Source organism: Podarcis vaucheri, assembly GCF_965113315.1.
Source record: "Podarcis vaucheri genome assembly, chromosome: 10".
Taxonomy (NCBI): Eukaryota; Metazoa; Chordata; class Lepidosauria; order Squamata; family Lacertidae; genus Podarcis; species Podarcis vaucheri.
Window position 1 is genome coordinate 29,944,101 of NC_138748.1, and position 23,945 is coordinate 29,968,045.

The following is a 23,945-nucleotide window of genomic DNA, read 5'->3' on the forward strand; positions in this document are numbered from 1 at the left end:
TTTGTTCCAGAGATTAATGCCATATTCTTATAATGCAGGTGACAAACAGCATGTTTGGTGCTTCAAGAAAGAAGTTTGTAGAGGGAGTCGACAGTGACTACCACGATGAAAACATGTACTACGGCCAGCCTTCGATGTTCCCACATCGATCAGAAAAAGATGTAAGTTTTTATTAACATTAACTTATTTTTTCCCATTTTTTAAACTGGTTAAAACTACATGATTTTGTAATCAGGGATACCAGAGTTAATTGGCTTGAATTACCATACATGCTGCACAGAATGTGCATAAGTGTTCACACTTGCGATAGATTGGAAAGCTCAAGTCCTCAAGTGTAGATCTAACCATTAACTGGAAAAATTGGCATTCGTGGCTAGCATTTAACATATTTAGTGCTATAATCACATTTCTAGGCACCACCTTATTTATTTATGTAAGCATTTTTGCTCCAACTTTCCGATATGTATGTATTACTCAAGGGAGCTTTTGCAGATTAAAATTCACAATAAAATAGTAATATGAAAGAAAACACAACAAAAGCAGGCACAGTAGGCAAAATCTCTTGAATAAACAACTGGAAAATATTTGATATCATGTTTAGGTGCACACATGGTGTTTGCAAGCTCCATGTTTGTGTCACACAGACCTGTGGCAATGCATGCCCTTCAGCTAACTAGGAACTATAAAATGGGTAGGTTGGTCTTGTGCCAGACCTGAGTGCCTTGTGAAGCTATCACACAGGACATGAAGGAAATGATCTTCTCCAGTTATTCAGAATATGAAGTTTATTGCTCTGCTGCCTGTAAATATGGAGGCCCCATTTTGCCTCCAGTCATTCCTGAAAGCTTTTATAATGCACCTATTCATAGTCCAGTGGCTCTTTTGCACTAAATGCAAACTAGGGATCACTCCAAACATTCCAGTGTTCAGTTTTTCAGAGAGATAGAAATGCTATTTATGCTCATGGAGCTTTTCATTGGCATATGGCTGTGTGGTTGATCATCCTTGATAAGAAGTCCATCCAGTCTCTCTCCCCCCTCCCCCGGGTTCTTTGTCCTATTCCCCATGCTTCAAACATTCTTGAGGCATTTCTTATACATCAGTGGCCTGAGAGAGGAAAAATAAAATCACTTTTCCAATTTCCAAAAAGCTTTTCTGCTTAATTACTTCGTGGTGACCTGCCTACTGGTGACAAAGTTCTCAGTGGGCTAGTTTTCAGTGAGGTGGCAAGCCACTTCAGACTACAGGTGGAAGAAAGTTCATATGACTGAAATACCCCTCTGTTTTGAAGAAATAAATAAATCTGGAAAGCTAAACTAGAACACTCTGCCATACAGTTATCTATGTAGAGAGATGCTTTATGTACAGGAGCGAAACAGCTCAGACTGAGAACTAGGTCAGTGATACTTAGTGAGTCAGATAATCTCTGTTAGGTTTATTGTGCTGATAACAAGTCAAAATGTGTGCATATTACTGCACATATGTAATAGAACCATTTTTCTCTGTGAGTTTTGAATAATAATTTTGGATGTTAGAAATTTATGGTGAATCGAGAGTATTACTAAATCATGGATAGCCTTGCATTCTGAGTGTCACATTGAGAAATTTCCCCCCTTTCATGTCAAATTGTTTTATTAAATGTGATGAGTTTGAATTAGAGCCTGAATAGTTTATTAGTATTTTTTCCTCTTTTGGTACTATTTCTCATCTAACTATTCCTATTTCCATCTGTGTTTTTGGAGCTTTCCAACCTCCCCCTTCCTCCTGCAACTCCCTGTGGTGCCTTGGGAGCTTCTCAGCCTTTCTCAACCTCCATCTTTTAGAGCATATTTTGTAGGAGAGGGGCTTGTATACAACTTCAGATACTTCCTGCACGTTCCATTATCTGTTCTGTTAGTGGTGTTCACTAGCTTAGAGAACCTTCCTAATCTCAGTTTACTAAAACTGAGTCCTTGTACGCAGCTCCGTATAGCAAAATGTAACTAACAATAGTCCTATTTAGGCAAAAGCTTGTGGATATAAAGTGGGGAGGGCACATGCACACAGGGCTGCACTCCCAGTGACTGCTGGTTCTGTTTCCAAACTTATGGTGTTTAATGCAAGATCAAAAGAAGGGCGCTTCTAAGCTGAACATGCTTAGAAGCCTCTTCTTAGCCAAGAACCCTGCGTTATTACATTTACACATCTTCATATGAGCACGCTTAGAACTCCACCTCAGACCTATGCACCCAACACACAAAGAAAGTTCGAAGGGTGCTAGAGTTCACTGGGAGGTTGGGAGCAGGGCCTTCTCTGCACACTGCCTTTAGTAAAGGTAAAGGGACCCCTGACCATTAGGTCCAGTCGTGGCGTACTCTGAGGTTGTGGTGCTCATCTTGCTTTATTGGCTGAGGGAGCCGGCGTACAGCTTCCGGGTTATGTGGCCAGCATGACTAAGCCGCTTCTGGCGAACCAGAGCAGCGCACGAAAACGCGTTTACCTTCCCGCCGGAGTGGTACCTATTTATCTTCTTGCACTTTGACGTGCTTTCGAACTGCTAGATTGGCAGGAGCAGGGAGCGGGCAACAGGAGCTCACCCCGTCTTTGAACCACCGACCTTCTGATCAGCAAGCCCTAGGCTCTGTGGTTTAACCCACAGCGCCACCTGCGTCCCACACTGCCTTTAGCTCCCTTCACATGCTTGCCCCAAACACATGAATTGCAGTTAAAACGTGCCTGCAGTAGATGATTTCACAACTGCCTTCATTAATTTTCTTAAAGAGTTTAATATTGTTGAAATACTTTATTATCCTATCCTTGACCGACTCTTTGTTTACCATTTTAGATGCTGGCATCACCTTCAACATCAGGTCAGCTGTCTCAGTTTGGGGCAAGTTTATACGGGCATCAAAGTAAGTATTCTATTCTAAGTTATATGTGAATGTACAGGCTTGTATAAGTTGTTTTGCAAACATGCAAAATGGCTTAATGTTGCCTTTTCTTTGCCTACCACTGTGATTTCAGTCTATCTTTAGAATCTTGTTTTTTTTAACCTACCCCTGAAAAGTCAACGGAGTGCAAAATACATTTCTAGTGGCCTACCTTCTGTCTAATAGGGAGGTTTTCCTAGGTTATAAGAGGATGAATATCCTCAATGGGGCAGTGGATTTTTTCTCTCATAGGCCTAGTTCACACACCACATTAAACCATAGTTAAAATAAACTATGGTTTAATGTGAACAAGCATAGTCCTGGTTCATGCTGCTGAAATTGCATCTTTTCCATTCTTGTTGCTGCTGTCTTGCCTGGAAATAGGGCATTTAGCTTATATTATCTGAACCTGGCCTCGTGGTTTATTTCTCTGTGAACAAACCATGATCAGAAACCAGCTTGGCTTACCACTTGTGGTTTGTTGGGAGGAAACAGAATCATGTGGTTTGTTTCAGAAACATACAGGACCATACTACGACTTGCTTCCTGGCAGTGTGGCAAGAGTGAGAGAAGAAGGAAGTGCTTGCAATTTCAGCACTGTACAACAAGCACATTGCTCGATCACATTAAACAATAGTCTGTTTTAACTATGGTTTGATGTGAAGTGCAAATCAGGTTATATAGCTATTAAGTACAGCTGATTTTTCATGACTTTTGGGGTGGGCAACCTCTCCTTGACTCTAAAATGAAAAACAGCTGGGCTGAATTTATTAGTTTAGCGGATATCTGGAAATAATTCAGTAGGTCAGGATTATTTCCAAGTCTGGATAAACTGCCAACAGGAATTAAAAGTGAAAGTAGACAAAAGCAACTCCTTTGCCTTACAAGACTGTCTAGGAATTTATCTTCATTTCAGCAGGCAAATGTAAAAATCTCTTAACTGCCCACAAGAAATTCTCCCCGTGGTGCAACAATGTGCTAATACTTCCCCGCTTCATATTAGCCAGTTAAGATATAATATAGACAGAATTGCTCTCATGATTAATAACATCTAATTCCTCACAACTAAAGTGTTTTAGGATTCCACATTTTTTTTTAAAAAGCCAATCATTTTGATAGCCTGATGTTTTGTTTCTCTCCATACCCATATTCATGAGCAGGAAGGCATGGTGGTATTTGTGGCACAAATTTTCCCTGTGAAGAGCAAGCAGGAGTAGCAAACAGTAGGAAGCCTGGCTAGACAATTCAGGTGGTAATGTTGGTTTTGGCACATGAAGCCACAGTTCCCAGTGCAGAACAAAGGCTAATCACAGCCCTAGCCCAAACTGTTGGAGGCCTGAGGAGCCAGACTCACATGAATGAATGGGTCTCTGCTGTCAGGGATATTGGCAATGCTCATTCAGGGAAATGGCTAGGTGCAAACCTTTTAAGATCTTTGCTAGAGCTCCCCGTGGCAAAACAAAAGACACATATGCACTCCTTTTTAATTGACTTTAATATTGTACCAATTAATCAGCATTTTCAACATTAATATAAATAGTGCAGAATTTTGAAAGTAATGACTTAAACATTATTTCTTGGGCATAATGAATGTTCCAGGGTGTGGTTTTCACTTTGATTTTCCACTTATTTTTAAAACTAATAATATAGAAGGTATTGCAATGTAAATATAGTCTACTCTTTAAGAAGCCTATTTCTTTGTTGACTGAAAATGGAAAGTGAAAAGTTGTACCAAGGGCATGCCTTCTCCTTTTCCAAGTGCTTTTTAATATTATGCAGATCTATCTCTGAAACCGTGATTTACAGCAATAGCCCAAAATGAAATCAAACCCATCAGCAGACCCTAAAAAGAGCCACAGCATGTTGAGATAAACAGTACTTACCATATTCAAAATTCCAAGTTATGCAGACACTTAGGAATCAGTTAAATATATTTTATGACGATGAAGATTAAAACAATTTATAAGCCACTCCAAAATAAATACATACCAACTGATGCATGTAAAAGAACTGTTGATTGCTCTTAGGCAAACCAATATTAACAGCTTCTTTCACAACACGTAGAGTGTTGTAAAACTGATGACAGTACATATTTTTTCCATTCTGATCTTCCTTCTTGCTCTTTTTTTAATTTGAGTAGTCCCAGTTTGCATACTGCACATGAAAAAATGTTTCTATATTTTCAAACAAATGTGTCACATGCAATGGATCAATGGCAAATCAGTAGGTTTGCCACTTGAATATTTAATACATTACCTTTAACAAGGACAAATGAGTTTAAAGGTGGGGGCTTGTATATCAACAAAGTTGGGTAAAACAAAAGCCTATATATATCCCTGTTTAACATATAGGTATATAGTCTTTTTTGTTATACCTTTAGGTGGCTTGGTTTTCGGAATATAGAAACTTCTCTGCAGAAGTTTGTGATACTTCAGATGGTCTAGACCTCAAATAAAACTTCATAACATACTCATTGTGTCCATATTCACAGATGTGTTGCAAAAGAGGAGAATGAACCTTGACTGCAGTTTGTAGTTAGCAAGGAGAGAGCTTATACATGACCTTGGGTTCGAATGACACAATAAGCCCTGATTTAATTTGGCATAAGGGTTTTTTAAAAGGAAGGAAGAGAGAATGAAAACAAGAGGGAGGAGCGAAGACACTTTGAGCTCCTTTCCAGAAGCCTGCACAGTTCTGTGGTTCTATAACTATAATGTGAAAACCAGCCATTGTCTGGTGAGCTGGTGAAGGATTTCAATCATAGGCACTTAGTGACTCTGTTTCGATGCCTAGTTTCCTTTGGCATTCATTCTTCTTGCATAGCTGTGAAGTGGTCAGGTCTCTTTTTGATTAACTGCCACTTGTCACCTGAACCCAGCAAATTCTGGTTAACCTTGCTTTGTTTCAAACAGACTGTGGGTAACTTCAAACAGTAGTTTATGAAGCTGAGTCCCCGCCCCCAATAAATCATAGTTAAGATTAACTGTTTTTTAGGATTCAGATGAAATGCTAATCTCCTTAATCTAAATGGGAAGCAACAGCTTCTGATTTCATGGCGCTGCAGTGGGAGAGGAAACATACAAGTCTGGGGAGACACTAGGTTTGTTCCTGTCATAATTAACACAGCCTGAACAAAGCCAATGGAGCTTAAAATCAGTGTCCACATTACAGTCCACCAAGAAATACTGGAAATGAAGACTTCTGGTATACACTTTTTAAAAATCTGGATGTTTTAAAGCAAATGGAAGAGTTTCTGTTAGTGAAATTTGTTTGGAGCCAATATTTGCTTAGGAGGCTTATGGTGCCCTTCAAATTAAAAATAAGTTCTAAAAACATAGCTGCTGCTTGAAAATCTCACTTTAAAAAAAAGGTTTTGTCAATCAAACACATTAACATTTCAGGCGAAACTTTATATTAATATATATGTAAGTAATTTATCTCCAAAACGAAGTTCCCTTTACCCAACAAAAAAAAAAAAAGAGTTTGGAAACTGCACCCACTGAATTTAGAACTGATTTCATAAAAAGATAGCCTATTGTGCATTTTTGTTTTTTAAAAAACTACCCAGCACATTTGGCTGTCAAATCAGAATGAATACCCATTTTTGCGAAAACCATACTTGTCTTCCTTAATTTTCTACATTGCCACTCCTCTGACTTTTTTCCAATAGGTGCACTAGGCCTTCCAATGAGGGGAATGAGCAACAATACCCCTCAGTTAAATCGCAGCTTATCGCAAGGCACTCAGTTACCGAGCCACGTAACGCCAACAACAGGGGTACCAACAATGTCACTTCACACGCCTCCATCTCCAAGCAGGTATTTATTGACAGCACTTATTTCTGCAGGGGTTCCTAAAATATGTAGCATATGTTTTTACTTTAAATTATTTTGCAGTGCACATACATTAAAAAGAACAATGTTTTAATTTTCTAGATTATGGCTTGTGTTTTGAGGGTACTGGAGGAAAGCTTGTAATGCAATATTGATCCCAGCCTTTGGAAAATAATACTCACATTCTGCTGTGCAGCTTGTTAAAATAAGACACTATATATATGAAATGTCCTAATATTGCTCACCCTTTTTAAAAAATCTGAAACTAACCGAGCTAGGGAAAAACTTTGGGAGCCACTGCCAGTCAAGGTAGACAATACAGGCAGCTCTTTATATGCGTATGTTTCTAATAGCCAGTTTGTTTAGATGCAATTCTGAAAAGAATGGTTTGCTTTGACTGCTTCAAAATAACGATATTCTGCTGAACATCATTGTATCTGTTGGATCTTCTTTTCCAGGGGTATATTGCCTATGAATCCTAGGAATATGATGAACCACTCCCAGGTCGGTCAGGGCATCGGAATTCCCAGCAGGACAAACAGCATGAGTAGTTCGGGATTAGGCAGCCCTAATCGAAGCTCACCCAGCATAATCTGTATGCCAAAGCAACAACCCTCTCGACAACCTTTTACTGTGAACAGGTAAGGCAGATTCAGTATTAGGAACCAATTTGCTGCTATGAGCTAAGCAAATGATTTGAATTTTCAAAGCTGGGTTATGAGTTAAATTAGGTCAATTTTTGTGGGAAAGTGAATGGGTATTATTATTATTATTAATATTTTTATACCCCGCCCATCTGGCTGGGTTTCTTTTGAAATGCTTTCACCAGTTTTTGCAGCCCTGCAAACTAAAATCAAAACTTTTTTTAATCAAATGTATCAAAACATAATGATTTAGGATTGTATTGAATGCTACACCAGTGGTGTTCCATTGGCACAGCAGGACTTTCCCCCACCCCAGCCAAGATCTGCTCCAGTGTGTTGCCAACTCCCCACCCTCCAGCTGAGGTTGAGGGTGCATGAGGGACAAGAGAGGATGAGGAAGAGCCATTGTGAGCATGGGTGTCTTACTGGTCAAGTGGGAACAGCAGCCAAAGCCGACTTGCGATGCATTAGGATTAGTTAGCTCGTATTGCCAAGCTTTGTGTTAAATGTGTCAACTTTCCCAGCTCAAGGAGCGATATGAATACATGAACTTCATGTATGTAATGGAGCTTCTCTTCTTCTGGCATAAACCCATGTTCCACAAGCTGCCCTTCCTTCCACCCAGAACAGCACCTCTGAAACAGATCAAGCCCTTACATAAATATAACTGGCTTCTCTAGATAAGATAGTGCAGGCATAAGCAAACTCAGCCCTCCAGATGTTTTGGGACTACAACTCCCATCATCCCTAGCTAACAGGACCAGTGGTCAGGGATGATGGGAGCTGTAATCCCAAAACATCTGGAGGGCCGAGTTTGCCTGTGCCTGAGATAGTGCTTATCATCTACTCTTCCTGATCCAAGCTTTTGTAAAAGGACTAGAAAAAGAAAGCAAACTTGAAACGGAACACCTTCTAGTCATGTTAACCTGCTGAGATTCAGTCTTGGATGCTTGTAGACCAAAAATGACATTTAGTATACTGGTATCATGTATTTATAATTCCAGACCGAATAATTCGAAAGTGGTAATAGGAAGTAAAATAATGTTATATATTTAGTATTTAAGTTGCAGTATAGGTAATGTAGATCTTCATATAAGGAAATAAATACAATTGCTAATAAGCAAGTTCCCATATCTAAGGGAGGTCATATCAGTACTTTATCAAATTTAGCCAAGGTTTCTTTTAAAACCTCTTAAATTATTAACTGGTTTCAGTTCTCAACAATTTTTGTACAGTGAAGACTTCTGTGTTTGTGCAGTTGTTTCATAGAGAAATCTTTTCACTCGCTGGGTGTGTTGGTCAATGTAATATCCATTTTTTGAACATTTTTAGCCTGGAAAAGGTGCAATATTGGTATTACTGTGCTTTAAGAATATGAGTGTTAGACATAAATTGTACCAAGGCATAAACTACTAGGGCAATGGCTAACAAAGAACTGTATATGCTCCTGCAGTGTGTTTATTTTAAATAAGAACTGTTAAAACAGAAACCTGTTCAACCATCATTCCAGTTTTCTGACAGTGAACAATACCAATTATGCCAAACAATGCATTTTTAAAAATGGAAGGCAAGTGTGTCAGTTAGAATGCGACTGATAATTCATTAGCAGTTCCATTCTTTTCACTTGAAGAATCTTGAATCTGACCGTCAGATACCCATTTCCAAATAACATACTAAAACAAGCTTATTGTTGCATTAATAAATTACGGAGAACACATTAATAGCCTTCATCTTATACTCATGGCTGTTCTTTCTCTGCACTCACCCCCAAAGTCAGGTGGACTGACCGCTTGAAGTATAAATGAAGAAGTGGCTAAATAGAAAAAAACACACCAAACAGCTGGTGAAAGGGAGAAACAGGAAGAGAGACTGAGTATTAAAATAGTTTCATACTTTTATGAGTATGTTTCAAATCTGAAACAACTAAGAGCCCTTTTTTTCTTTCTCTTTTTACCATATACTGATTGTTTTCAGTATTATACGTGATCTCTACTTCCTGGGGAGGTTTTGAATTTCCTCTGTTGTTTTGAGAGCTTGCTCGGATGCTTACTTCTGCATTTCCTCAGAGCTGCACTTTACACCTTGTCCTAACACTTTCCATGAAAGGATTTGTTCAAGACAAAGTAACCTTGGAATGCACACCCTGCTTAAGCAAATGTAGGATATGCATAAAGATGCTTCGTTGAACCCGCTAAAATGCTCATTTTTTGACCTCTTTTGGTGCAAGGTTCCACTTACGTTTTTATTAAGTTAAATATTCATTGAAAAGTTTAAACAATCTCATTCTAACATTTTGACCAGCATTGAATACAATGGTGTGCCATTATATTCTATCGGCGGGTTTAGGTTTTTTGTTCCTCTTCACATGGATTGCCTTTATCAGCATTCCATGGAATCCTAGCTGTACAGAGGATTGCTTCTTTTAAGAGCTCAAAGGGCTGTCAACTTAAAATCCCTGATCCTTTAAAACAGTGTTTCCCAACCTTTTTTGGGCAAAGGCACACTTGTTTCATGAAAAAAATCTCGAGGCACACCACCATGCCAGATGGGGAAAGGTCACTTTTTACTTATGTAAAAAAAATAAAAAAATAGTAACAGCATAGAAGGTAATGGTTAGGCTAGCATCCCTCTTCCAAATATGCTAGGCTTTTTTTTGCAGGGACTGTTCTACATGGGAAGGGGAAAGGAAAGTTAATAGAAGGAAAGGCGGGTGGGAGAGAAAGAGAAAGAAAGAGGGAAGGAAGGAAGGGGGGAAGAGAAGTGGAAAGGAGGGAGACCGAGGCGGGGGAGAAGCGTCTGGAGAGTTGCTCCGAAGTTTTGGGGGCCGCGGGGGTGGGCGCGCGTCCCAGGAGGCGGAGGCCAGCCCGGGCTGGGAGCCGCGCCGCGGCCCGGGGGCGGAAGGCGGACCGCGGCTCCTAGGATGTGGAAAGGGGACGGCGGCGCAGGGGGAGGAGACCCGCACGGCTAGGGCAGCGCGCAGGGGGAGCGGGCCGGAGGCGGGCGAGGGGGGCCGCGATCCCGCGCGCCGCGAACATGGCCTCCTTCCCTGCGAGCCCGCCGAGCCCCCCGGCCGGGGAGGGCGGCGCGCCCCCGCCGCCGGAGGAGAGCAGAGGCAGGAGGAGGAGGATGAAGGCGCTGCCGAGGAGGCGCGCCAACTTCTGCCAACTTCGGCGCCCGCCCCGTCGCCGCAGGCTCCTCCCAGCCGAGAGCCAGAGGACGGCGGCGGAGCAGGAGGAGGAGGATCGGGTTTGGCGACGGCTGCTGCGTCCTCTCCAAGCGCGGGGCTGGCCTCCGCCGCGCCCGATCCTCCGCGCTCGCCGCGCTTCTCGGCGGAGCAGGTCTCGTGCGTGTGCGAGGCGCTGCTGCAGGCGGGCGACCCCGGCTGGCTGGGCCGCTTCCTGGGCTCGCTGCCGCCCGACGCCGAGGCGCCGTGCCTGGAGGCACAGGCGGGTGAGAGCCTGGCCAAGGCGCGCGCGCTGCTGGCCTTCCAGCGCGGCGACTTCGCCGAGCTCTACCGCCTGGTGCAGAGCCGGCGATGGGATGTGGGAGGGAGCTCGCTCGCCCGTTACAGCCCCGTGACGTCAGCGCCACGCAGGCAGCCAGGCAGGCAGACGGCGAGAGCCCCGCGCTGGGCGGCCTCTCCTCGCTGCCGCCGCCCCGCCTCTCGCCGCCCGACTCGCCCGCCTCCCTCCCACGGCACACCAGGCAGCGTCTTGCGGCACACTAGTGTGCCGCGGAACACCGGTTGGGAAGCACTGCTTTAAAAAACACCTGTAAGGATCTATTTAGGTTTCCAGCAGGACCCAGTTAGCTCTTTACCTATTTTAGCCAATGTAGTCATCCAGATCTGAAAGACGACCAAAGCATTTTTGAGATTGAAGCAGTATAATAATGATTTTTGTTTTAAATTTTGAGCTTTCTTTTTAAACTCAACATTATATTGTGTTCAAATTAATGTTTGTTTTGCGGAGCTGTGTGTGTTGGGGAGTCATATAAGAACACATAAGAACAGTTAGTTAGGTGTTAGTCATGTATCATTTTCTCTCATCCACCAGATGATTTTAAATCTGTTCCATTACTCTACTTTTATTTGTTTGTTTTTTATAGTATGTCTGGATTTGGAATGAACAGGAATCAGGCGTTTGGAATGAATAATTCTTTATCAAGTAACATTTTTAATGGAACAGGTAAGCCCACTTAAAATTGCACACTTGAGAGACTTTGCTGGAAGCACATTTTTTATACAATTTTAGGGTTCCCCCCAAAATTACAACATTTGTGTAGACATTCAAGATGTTTTTCAATAAATGTTCAGAGTTCTTAAATTATAAATGACTTAAGTTCTGAGTCATATAAATTAAAAGGCAAACTAAATTATTTTATTTACAAAGACACTTAAATAATGTGTGTTAAATGTCTTGCATGTAATCATAGCCCAGCTCCACCAAATTTCTATTCTGGGTTTGCAACCTTCTTCCAGCTGAGCCCTGGGGATCTCAGGGGAAGCAGATACCACAATGCTGAAACGACGGCCTTCTCCCCATTCCCAGCCACTGGACTTTCTCACTGCAGTGGGAATGTCATAAATTGTGATGGTAGTATTTGACACACAACTATCCATTGGTTTTCCTGGGACTCGGCTGCTTATGCTGCTGGCTAGACATCAGGCATAATTCTCTTCTTTAAACCCTCTATCATGTAGGATGTTTTGAACTACTGTTGGATCATTAACTGGGTAATTTAACACTAGACAACTGCTAGTTAAATTAAAATTATATAGTGATGCCAGAGCTGCATCATCTGTAGTCCCAGTGGTAAACCACTGTTATATTGAACCTGTTCCAGTATGTTGTTGGTAATGTTTTTTCCCCCATCTTTTTTTGCCAGGTAGCTATAGCCACAACATGGTTTTAGGACTGTTAATTTTGCTTTTAATTGTTTTCTGTGTCCATTCAGGAATTAGCATTTTATTTTTACTAGCTTGCGTTAAGCTCCTGGTCATATTTTCAGTGCGAGACCCTCTCTAACTTGATCTCTCCATTTTGGGATATTTCTTTCCTTTTGTTGTAGGGGCAAGAAAGTGATATAAATATCACCCTGGTGCTTGAGAGTTAGTAATTATTCACTCTGCAGAGTCGTTTTTATGGGAGACAATTTTTGAGAAGAATTTTAAGTTGCCTGCATTTACTTTTAGATGGCAGTGAAAATGTGACAGGACTGGACCTTTCAGATTTTCCGGCACTAGCAGACAGAAACAGAAGGGAAGGAAGTGGGAATCCAACTCCACTAATAAACCCTCTAGCTGGAAGGGCACCCTATGGTGAGTGTGTGTCACTTAAAACTGGTACTTTGGCAGCCTAGTTTGCTTTTATCACAAGGCACAATGGATATTTGAAAACAGGTTTGTTGAAATTGATACTTGACACTGTTCGATAGTTAATGTCATTTCTTGGGCAAAAGGAAATTGCAAGATTCCAATAGAAACATAATTAAAACATATTTAGGCTGCAATTCTATACCAACTCACCCAGAAGCCCAAAAGAGGCAGAGTTCCTAAAATCAAGAGAGAACTTTGATTTCCTAATCTGAGAATAATTAAGGGAAGCAAGAGAATTGCCAGAACGTTTGTGCTATAAATTTTCTTGTTTTCACTTACTGCCTCCCCATTCTACTTTCAACTGCTACTTCGTATTTTTTTATCTATATGTGAGTCAAACAGTTATTTCTGATGTACTTTCCATTGTTGTAGCCAAGAATTCATCTATTTAGCCCAGTTTCACATTCCCATCTTGAATAGCTTGGCCTATTTTTTTGTGTGTGAATAAGGGTTGAAGGATTGTGTCTAGAGGGTATCTGCAGATCTACCAGTCTAAGTGCTTGCAGTTTTTCTCCTGCACTTAGTCACCATAAACCATTGCAATGACGTGTTGAGTTACCAATTATCTTAGTATGTTAGAAGATATAAGATGAGGAAATGTGCCCAAGCAATTTAGAACTGTTTTCTTTAATAATACTGTGTTAAATGCTGTTTGTTTTATTTTTTAAACACCCTGTTGCCCCCCTCCCATACCTTGACATTGTTAATTGTAAGAATGTTAACTTAAAAATGACAATCAAATCTTTTATGAAGAATTGGTTCAATAGACCTACATTTATAATAGTTTCTGCAAACTGCTGCATTGAAAGAACATATTTTTCCCTGTTTTTTAATTTCTTCTTTCATTATCTGTTGAGGTAGAAAATTTTGCTGATGGAAGTGAGAAAAATCAATAGCAGCACAGAAATATAATATCTAATTTGGTACACTTATCTTCAACACAGTTGGAATGGTAACAAAACCAGCAAGTGAGCAAACCCAGGACTTCTCAATACACAATGAAGATTTCCCAGCTTTACCAGGCTCTAACTACAAAGATCCAACATCGAGTAATGATGACAGTAAATCCGTAAGTGTCTCCTGGTTTTTTAAAAAAGAAACAATTATTTTGAACCCATAGATCTAGGAAAAATTAGCCTCATCCATAACAGGTTGAACTTTGGCAGAGCTTCTGTATTGTTAGTGTTGAGCATCAGTTTATGGACCCTCAGAGTCTACTAATTTACTGTGGTACTAATTTTGCATTCCACTACTTTCCTAAATTTTATGTAAAGGAGAAATAGAGTTGGGTGGTGTGAGCACATTGATGATGCCCTATTCAAATTTCCCAGTTCATGGCACTGAACGGCTTTATACAGATCAGCAGTGGGGAGCCTGCAAGCCAGATTAGGACCAGCACAGCTCTTAATTTGGCCTGCAAAGCCAGCCATTTCCCCCAACTATGCCCACCTGCCCTACACCTTAAATCTTTTATTATGCTGGGCAGGCAAAGATTCAGCCTTCAAGTACACTCCTGACTGTTCCATGGCAAGCAAAGCTTGCAGTCGGTGCTAATCAGCGGTAACTAGAAAACCTTTTCCATGATAGGTTGCACCGTGGCATTCCCAGTCATGCGACTTCGCAGCCTGCCATGAGTTCAAAGAATCGGGAGCGCACTTAGAACACCAGGTGATTGACATGTTGGCATCCTCACCCAGCCAGCAAAATGGCCAGCAGGGATTGAGGAGCGCCTGCTCGTGTTCTCCGCCCCGATATAGATGCTATAAAACATGGGGAACGAAAAGGAGACTTGCAAAGACCTCATAGCAAAAAATGACATCTGGTGAAATCAGCTGGACAAATACTTAAAAAAGGAAAAGAATCTGCAGCTTTAATTTAAGGCCCTATTCCAAAGGCTTGGTCTGTGGACGCCTTGAATATGCACACAGCCAATCTTCTGAGCCCATGGTTTTAAGGCTGTTGTCCTCCCTTACAGTGCTGCACTCAAAGCTCGTGGGAGGTTCAGGATCAACCTCCAGCACAAGGAAACAGTTGTCATTGTGAAGAAAAAATGGTACACAAGCACGTATCTCTGTACACCTCTAAAGGGATTCTGTGGGTTACAGTTTATGTATACTCGTCCTTCTATGTCTTTTCTCATGCTAAATTTCTTGCTACATTTTCTCTGAATAGAATTTGAATACATCAGGCAAGACATCTTCTAGTGCAGATGGACCTAAATTTCCTGGAGATAAAAGTTCAACAACGCAAAACAATAACCAGCAGAAAAAAGGGATCCAGGTGTTACCTGATGGTATGCTCAATCTCTTTCTCTCCTCCTGCCCCTGTTTTCCATTAAATTTTCTCACAAAAGCTTTTAAATGTTTTTTGGTTCTGGACATTTTGGGATTAATCTCGTGGTGTGTTTGCCTAGGTCGGGTTACCAACATTCCTCAAGGGATGGTAACAGACCAGTTTGGAATGATTGGCTTGTTAACATTCATCAGGGCAGCAGAGACAGACCCCGGCATGGTACATCTCGCATTAGGAAGTGACTTGACAACTCTAGGTCTCAATCTCAACTCTCCTGAGTAAGTTGTTCTCTGTTTCCATACCATTTGTTGTTCAAACTAATGACTTCAGCTAGCCTCCTTGAAAAATCAACTGAAAATCTAATACTGGAAAGCAACCCCCCCCCAAAAAAAAGTTTGATTCAAGATGTTGCGTTCAGCTCTGCAAGCTTCCAATAAATCAAGATCCTCTTTTCATTTCCTTCTGTTTTCAAGAGTGTGAATTGGAAAAATGCTTCATATCAAATCAATTAAAACAAAACAAGATATTGATTTGCATTTGTGAATAGTGTGTGTTCTTGTGCACATTCTTTAGTTTAAAACACTTACATAACACTTATTTGAGAATATCAAAGCAGTATCCAAAAGGAAAAAGCATGCAATTAATAATAATGATTATTTATTTAAGCCATAAAATTTATCTACAGCTTGATCGGAAAAAACCCTTGATAATAATAATAAAACAATAAAGCATAATAATATAATTTCTAATATCTGCAGTAACCAACCAACTGCACCAACCAATATTAATAAGAGAATATAATAGGTCATATTAGGTGTACAGCCACAATCATTACCATTTCTAATACACACACACACCCTAGAAAGACTTTGTTTTCACTGACTATGTAATTCCTGCTTTTCTTGAGTTATTTGTTGTCTGAGCGGCAGACAATGTGCCAGACTACTTGCATTACCATAGTTTGCTGCCCTTATTGCTAGGTGAGGAATAGCCATGGATTTTATTTATCGAGCTTTCCATAGAAAAGTGTGCAACTGAGGATGCACATGTGATATTAGTAGAGTAGGCGCATGAGAATGGCTGAAAGTGTTTATTAAATGTATGTTTTCTTTTTTTGGAGGGTGACTGCCCCAGGGAGCATGATAGACATCTCCACCCCACCTCCTGGCACTACATTTTTAGGAACATTTTCCCCCTTTGCAGAGACTTGAGGAGCTCTCTTAACTGACAAGCAGCTGGTGGTCAGTTACATGGAGTCTCTGCAAAGTCCCTGCACCAATCAGCTGAAGGCGCTGAAAGCACATTTTCAAAGGAGGTTGCTGATAGCCAGCTAATCAGTGGCTACAGCACCCTCTTTTGAAAACGTTGTCACCGATGGGTGGGGAATACATCACGGCGTCATGTGATTGACTGGGGTAGGGGTGGGAGAACAGAAAGATCTGGTACCCCGACACAATCTCATGCTATGCCCCTCTTTATTGGACCTGTGCCTCTACTTTGATCCGGACTCTGGTTTTGTGTTATGTGTTGGGCTTTTGCAAAAAATAAAAAATGTTTGGTAATGGCATGTGAGGGCTCTGCTGCTTCCAGTTCCTTTGCTGCGTGTGAGTGTATGCAAAGTTCCCTAGTGCGCTCTTTCTCCACATCCCATGTTCAGAGCAGAAAGGTAATTGAGTAAGCTTGAAGGTAGTTAAATTGTAATGGTTTTAAGGCCGTACGTGGTGAATTTTAGAACCTATTGACAGTTTCAGCTGGAAAATTTCCTCTCGTCTACTTTCCCTCCATTCCACCAGAAAACAGGGTAAGATGTGACCTCAAAAGAAAGATCATAGCTCTGCTGGTATCTGAACGGTTGTTTCCCACTCTGTGGAGTATGAGAAACCTGAGGAATGGTGCAGTTCCTTCAGCAAGAGAAGAGAAGCAGTGGTATGCTCCTTCTCAGGCCTGAGATGAAGTATTGGTATGGGAAGTGCCCAAGAAGATCAAGCAGCCCACATGTTTTGCGATTTCATACATCACCGTTGCGCAGTGGAGCCAGGCCACTCCAAATCAGGGTTTCAGTGGCTACTGTGTTGTCTAGATAATGTATGAAGTTTAGCCTGTGTGTCTGCATAAAGTAGTTTTGTGAAAAAATAACACACATGTTGGGAGAAAGGTGGATCTTGATACCAATTCAGTCACTTTTTTTTCTGTGCAGAAATCTTTATCCCAAATTTGCATCACCTTGGGCTTCTTCACCTTGTCGACCTCAAGATATAGGTAGGGTGGATGTTCGTGGGTGTGTGGTGTGTGTGTATGGTTAAAATTCCTAAGTGAGAGTCAGTGTCATGGGATCAGAAATAAATCGCTTTTCATTCCTTTATCTAGACTTCCATGTTCCATCTGAATATTTAACGAACATTCACATTAGGGATAAGGTGAGCAATACCGTCTTGTCCCTTTATATAAACAAAAAGTTTGCCTGTTGAAATGCATAATGCAAGTTTCTTTGAGTTGTCTATAATTTCAGCAAAAAAACTTGATTTCTAGACTAAATTCTTGATTTCTAGATTAAATTCTTTACTTCTCCCAGGATAATACAGTTCAGGAAAACTATTTTAACAGATACTTGTTACGTAAACAAATTAGTAGTAAGGACTATGAATATGTGAAGGACAAGAAAATGATAAGACCAGATATTTTCTACAACATTAGCTCTACAACTGCTAAATAGGTAAATTGAAATAGACGCTAGAGGGGGAAATGGATTGTTTTATTATACATGCTAGAAAAAGTGTTGGCAACATGCTTGGAGATAGGTTCACAATCTAGTTACACTCTTCCTGCTTCGTTGAAGCCAGCTGGAATTCTACCAGAGTAATTTGTCTCATAATAGCACCCTTAACTATAGGTCAATAAAAGTTTGATTGGATTTAGTGCCTTTATGCAAACTCCTTTCTTTAAAAAGTGTTCATCTTTTTTTTTTTCCTTTACAGTTGGCTGCAATAAAGCTTGGCCGCTATGGGGAAGATCTACTGTTTTATCTCTATTACATGAATGGAGGAGATGTATTACAGCTATTAGCAGCAGTAGAGCTGTATGTTCAGATTTCAGTGAATTTTGTATTAGGATACAAAGGAGACAATTATTCTGGTTATTTTAAAAAATTTTAAATTGCTGTTTCAAATGCAAGTTATTTTATATGCCACATGTTAGGGAATTCCATGCTAGCAGGAATGACACTTGAAAGGAAACAGATTTCTGCTTATATATTTCCCGCACTTGTGCTTGCATGGTGGAGAACCTATTCTCTAATCTCTGCCAGATGATAGACAGCCATCACTCATTCGAAGGAGAAAACTGGGAGTTCTTAGTGTGTGTGTGTGGGGGGGGATGTGTGTGTGCACAGCTTTATCCTCTAGATTGAAGCCATTAACTAAAACCCTAATCTAAGCTCTCATAAATTGTCTTGCAATTTAGTTATCTTGTATTGCCTACTTCACGCTGGGCAAAAATATTTCATTAATACTTCCTAATATTACCATTGCATATAGGACAATATGTTCAATTTTTTGCTTAAGGTACTAACTTTGATAGTGGCTAGATTATTGTAGCATGTTAAAGATGTTGAGCAGCCATGTTGGCGTAGAGATATATTTTGAGTTTTAAAGAAGATTAAATCAGTGGAAATTAGCCAAGCTAACAGAATCTCTTCCTTCCTGATTGGATAATCATAGATTCAACCGAGATTGGAGATACCACAAAGAAGAAAGAGTATGGATTACCAGGGCACCAGGCATGGAGCCAACAATGAAAACCAATACATATGAGAGGGGAACATACTACTTCTTTGACTGTCTTAACTGGAGAAAAGTAGCTAAGGTATTTTTCTTCTTCAGAGAAACATTTAAAAGCTGTACGTAAAATGTTTAATTTGTGCACATTCTCACTAGTATTTGTAAAAGGGGGGGGGCATTCAAGGCCGTGCACATTTAGGGTGGGTTGTTCTACACCAGAAATTCTGATTATGTGGAAGGAGACTCTGTTGGGACAGAGGCAGTAGCATACCAGCGTTCATTACCTTGGTTCCCTCTCAGTTCGCTGACTGTTGCCCATCTTCGGAATGCCTCAGATAATGGCTATATATATATATATATATATATATATATATATATATAATTTTTACACAAACGCTTATCAGAAGATGAACCCAGAAGTATATCAAGATCTCCTAGTTAAGTCGGAACTGTGTTCCTTCTTTTCAACTTGCTTCAGCCTTTGATTGTCCCCTCGTTGCGTAAGTGATTGAAACATATTAACATATTAAGACTATTGTCATGGGGATAATTACGTAAGGATGACATCCATCAACCAGCTTTGTAGAAAGCCTGTGGGGTTTTGATTTCACATTCTAGAAATGGCTCTTAAAGCAATAGTTTGTTCACCTTAGGAGGAGGTCTGATTTGTACCTTTCTGTGAATCTTGGTTGAAATGTAAATGGAGTGGTAAAATGCAGTTTATTTTGTCACAAATCTATATATTGGCCGTGGGGAACCACTGCTTAGGCTCAAGCAGGGTATCATCTGCAGCATCCAGAATCTGTTGCTAAGAGGTAACCAGGAACACTCTGGGCACTGTGACTCATATCCTACTTCCCTTTTTCTGTATACCCGGCTTGAAGTTAAGCTTGGGATGCAAAGGAACGTTTTTCTTTCTCAACTGCAGCTATTCAAATTGGGCTGCAAAGGGGGGGAATTCTTAGGAGGTGCATCTTAAAATCAAGCCATACCTGCGAAAGGAGGAAGGAAATCGCATGTGGATTACCTTACATGTAGTATTTGTTGACTGAGTACAGAATCAGTAATAGATATTTTGTATAAATGAGGACATTTCTCTCCAGACAGCTCACAGTCTAAAGACAGGAGAAGAAACAACTTAAATCTTGGAATAATTGCTTACACAAGATGGGAGAGAGAGGCATGTCCTAGCCAACATAGCAGGAAGCTTGAATGGCTAGGAGTTGGTCTTGCTCCCTGTGGACACGAGAAGGAATTTGAGTGTGACTTTGTATCTTTGAAAAATGTTGTTTTTGTAATTTTGAACTGAACTGAATGTTATCTATCAGTAATTTTGAATTGAACTGAATGTTATCTATCCTGAACGTGTGCTGCGATACAAATTGTAGGTAAATAAACCATTGTTTAAAAGAAATGGATGAGAAAAATACTGTATAGCTATTTCAGATCACCAGGAAACATTAGTCTTTTTCTTGTTAGCCTTCATCACAGAAAGACGAATGGTGTGTTTGGATGCCGTCTTGCCTTTAAAATCTTAAGCTTAATGGGTATTCCTAAACATGCTGGCAAGCGCAAACCTGCATTTGATTGCTACTGTTAGTACACATAACATGCAGATCTGATACTGAGATGGACAGGAAAGCTCTTTCATTCAGAGAACTCTGATCCAAAGAACTGCCAGAGCTTAAAAATCTACACTGAGTACACACTTCAACATGTGTGTTTTACTTATAAAGCTCTGAACGTGTTGAGGCATAAGTAAAGGGCTTCCTGCTCTCATATTCCCCCCTTGTAAGATCTTCTGCAGAAGTCTTGCTCTTTGTTCCCATCCTTTCATAGGTAAGTTAAGCGGCCATGAAGAACAAAACCTTTTATTTGGCAACCCTCTGACTATGAATAGTACTCCCTTGCTTTATTCCTCATGGGCCTGTGTTATTTATGTTTTAAGCATCCAGATCTTTCTGTACATGGATTTCCCCCCCATCTCTCAGCTGCAGTCCATCACAGCCCCCAGAAAGATGCTCCTGAGGGTCAGTGCATTGCATCACGGGAGAAATGGGAAATTCCTGCATGTGCGCAAAAGTGCCTTCTGCTCACACATGGGACAATTTGGAGCCAATCCATTTGGAGCCAGTTTGGAGCTCCCACACACACCACTGTGGTGGAGCTGCAAGGCGATATTGCTGGCAAACATTTTTCTTTCGTTATTTATAATCTGCCCTGAGATCACTGAAGTGGAAAGGGGCAGAATATATAGAGAAATGAAAATAAATAGATGTCTACCTATCATCTGGAGGTAGTTCTTACCAGCTACAGGTGACCAGGTGACTGACTGGCTTTACATTCCAGATATATCCTTTAGTAGAATTTAAAACTACAGTACATCATTTTCACTTCACAAGTTGCTGCTTCTTCATCGTCAAGAATGCCTTCCCCTGCCTCCTTATAAAAGAGCTTGTAGGGGAAATGTAATTTATAGTCCCGCACCTCCCAAAATTTATAATATGTTATGCATTCTGCACATCTGCAGAATGTGGCAAAGAAGAAGAAAAGTAAGATGGGGGGAATAGTAGATGGACAATTTTGGGAAAACACTTTAAAGTTTTACCATGATCCTCCAGAGCAGATTTTGAGGTTGCAAGGAGTCTTTCTGCATGAGTGGAAGTTCATTGGCATTATGTTGGGTTCTGCCGTAAGTTTTAAAGTAGCTACTGGAGAGTTTTTGTAAAGCCAATTTCAAAAGTGAAGGCTGCTGCTGCAGAATATTTATTTCCCCCTCACCATCGTAATATAAAAGGAGACAAGGCCAAGAGAAGATTAGCTTCTTTGGTCAAGAGAAAATCTAGCAGATTTTATTTCCCCCTGAAGCAACATTTTTCTTTGGGTTACACATGACCTTACAGAATTTAGTGGGCCATCCGCTGATAATGAAGTGATTGTCTTTTTTATTTGGTTTCTAGGAGTTTCATCTGGAATATGACAAGCTAGAAGAAAGGCCTCATCTGCCATCCACCTTCAACTACAACCCTGCTCAGCAAGCCTTCTAAAGACTTCCCTTGTCTTGGGGTATGGCTGTCTCAGCACAATACTCAACATAACTGCAAAACTGATGTGGCTCAGGCATCCTGGTTTTAATTCCTTATGAGGATCTGGCAATTGGCTCATGCAAAAGGGTCACCATTTGAAGTCCTGCCTTACTAATTATGTGCTGCCCAACAACTAAATTTATAATTTGTTTTTCTTTAGTTTGAGCAGGGTCGGATTTAAATATTTTTTTTTTACTTATTTTTTTTTTTTGCCAGCAGACAAGCTTGGGTCTGTAAAGACAAGCAAGTACACTGACAAAAGTTTACCACTTAGTTTCCAAATTGTAAAAAAAGGAAAAAAAGAAACAAGAAATAGACAATAAAATTTGCATTGTTCATTGTAGCACTCTTGGTAATAAAAAAAAAATGTTTGTGCATTTTTATGTGAAGATCCTTCTCGTATTTCATTTGGAAAGATGAGCAAGGTCTGCTTCCTTCATTTTACTTCCCCTTCAGTTTTTGAAAAGGCAGTTTTCGCCAACTTAATGCAAGAATATCTGACTGTTTAGAAGAAAGATATTGCCACAACCTTTGGTTCATTTCCAGGGTTGTGTGTTACTGAGCTTCATCTTTCCAGAATGAGCAAAACACTGTCCAGTCTTTGTTACGATTTTGTAATAAATGTGTACATTTTTTTTAAATTTTTGGACATCACATGAATAAAGGTATGTATGTACGAATGTGTATATATTATATATATGACATCTATTTTGGAAAATGTTTGCCCTGCTGTACCTCATTTTTAGGAGGTGTGCATGGATGCAATATATGAAAACGGGACATTCTGGAACTGCTGGTCAGGGGACGTCTTTGTCGCCCTGTGCACTAAAGGGCCAGATTTCAGCAGCCAAGGACATCCATACCCAAGTGAATGTGATGGGACTTAACGAAGTGAACTGAGACAATTCACTCTGGCTGTTTGAACAGCAGCGTTTCATAGGAAGAGAAAAAAAAAAGATCAATCTTGTATTTTCTGACCACATAAAGGCTTCTTCTCTTTGTAATAAAGTAGAAAAGCTCTCCTCACTGCAGTGTTGACTTTGATTTGAGATTGTGATATCACTTCTTCAACGATGAGAAAAATATGGAAAAAAAAGTTGAAGTATTAAAACATGCTAAGCTATAAAGTGTTTGTGGCACTTAAAAGGAAGAGTCTTTTCGCTGCTGGAGCTTCATTGAATAAGAGTCGCATACGTTTCCACTGTAGGTCTGAATTCGTGATCAAAGCTTGTTAATGTCAGAACAGGCTGACGTAATAATAGAACAATGTATTTTTAGCAATGGGGTAAGATGGGCAATCATGGAAGATGGTCCAAAAATTCACATTGAAATAACTTTCTTTTTGTCATGAGTATGTTGTTTAAACTTTTTGAGCAGAGAAGGTACATTTCGTTTAATGGCTATTTTTTCCCCTGGAGGTTCAAATCTAAATAAACCAACATGAAAAGCATTTAATTTGTGAAAGGCACTATAACTATTCTCTAGGCAAAGGGAAAATGGGGATAGTGTGTATCCTTTTTTCTTAACACATAATTCAGTCAACTGTGAATTATATTGCAATCGGATATTATAAGTTGTTACAACTTATCTGAAGTTACCAAAGTGGGAAAAGACAGCAAAATAATGTCGAGAGAAATGTTTAGTTTAAAACTTTTTTCTATATAGCGCAAAATAAATTTGTTAGCTCTTTTCTCAAGCGACTTTGGGAAATCAGCTGCTAGTAACATTGCTATGTTTTCTGTATCAGGTGTACAGCAAATATAAATTCTACATTTTTATATGTATTTTGGGTTAATGACAGACATAAAAATATAAAATGACAACTTATCATCTTCTTCTTATTTAAAACAAAGTGCTTCCTCTGCCAGTTAATGCTGGTAACTTACACCGTGACAAATACTGCTTAGTTGCTTGGTTTTGTTTCTCAGTTATTCAATACATTTGTGTTATTTACAAAGACCTTTAAAAGGGATGGGATTGGAAATATTCTCCACATTCTATTAATTTGTGAAACATAGAGCATTACCA

At 40.2% G+C, this 23,945-nt stretch overlaps 1 protein-coding gene across 6 annotated transcripts in view; it reads left to right on the forward strand.

Annotated features, from left to right (window-relative positions):
• Positions 1-22,943, forward strand: part of CNOT2 (CCR4-NOT transcription complex subunit 2) — a 56,570-nt gene extending 33,627 nt beyond the window's left edge. For 5 of the 6 annotated variants that reach the window (XM_082241124.1, XM_082241119.1, XM_082241122.1 and 2 more), the window contains 14 exons: positions 39-161; positions 2,825-2,891; positions 6,580-6,727; positions 7,201-7,383; positions 11,494-11,573; positions 12,581-12,706; positions 13,708-13,832; positions 14,936-15,056; positions 15,177-15,333; positions 17,253-17,314; positions 17,423-17,472; positions 18,031-18,131; positions 18,772-18,916; positions 21,792-22,943. In XM_082241124.1, the coding sequence (XP_082097250.1) occupies positions 51-161; positions 2,825-2,891; positions 6,580-6,727; positions 7,201-7,383; positions 11,494-11,573; positions 12,581-12,706; positions 13,708-13,832; positions 14,936-15,056; positions 15,177-15,333; positions 17,253-17,314; positions 17,423-17,472; positions 18,031-18,131; positions 18,772-18,916; positions 21,792-21,878 (1,563 nt within the window). In that variant the 5' untranslated portion in view covers positions 39-50 and the 3' untranslated portion in view covers positions 21,879-22,943. The remainder of the gene's footprint in view (positions 1-38; positions 162-2,824; positions 2,892-6,579; positions 6,728-7,200; positions 7,384-11,493; positions 11,574-12,580; positions 12,707-13,707; positions 13,833-14,935; positions 15,057-15,176; positions 15,334-17,252; positions 17,315-17,422; positions 17,473-18,030; positions 18,132-18,771; positions 18,917-21,791) is intronic. The other variant, XM_082241123.1, reaches the window with a different exon arrangement.
• The last annotated feature ends 1,002 nt before the right edge of the window (positions 22,944-23,945 follow it).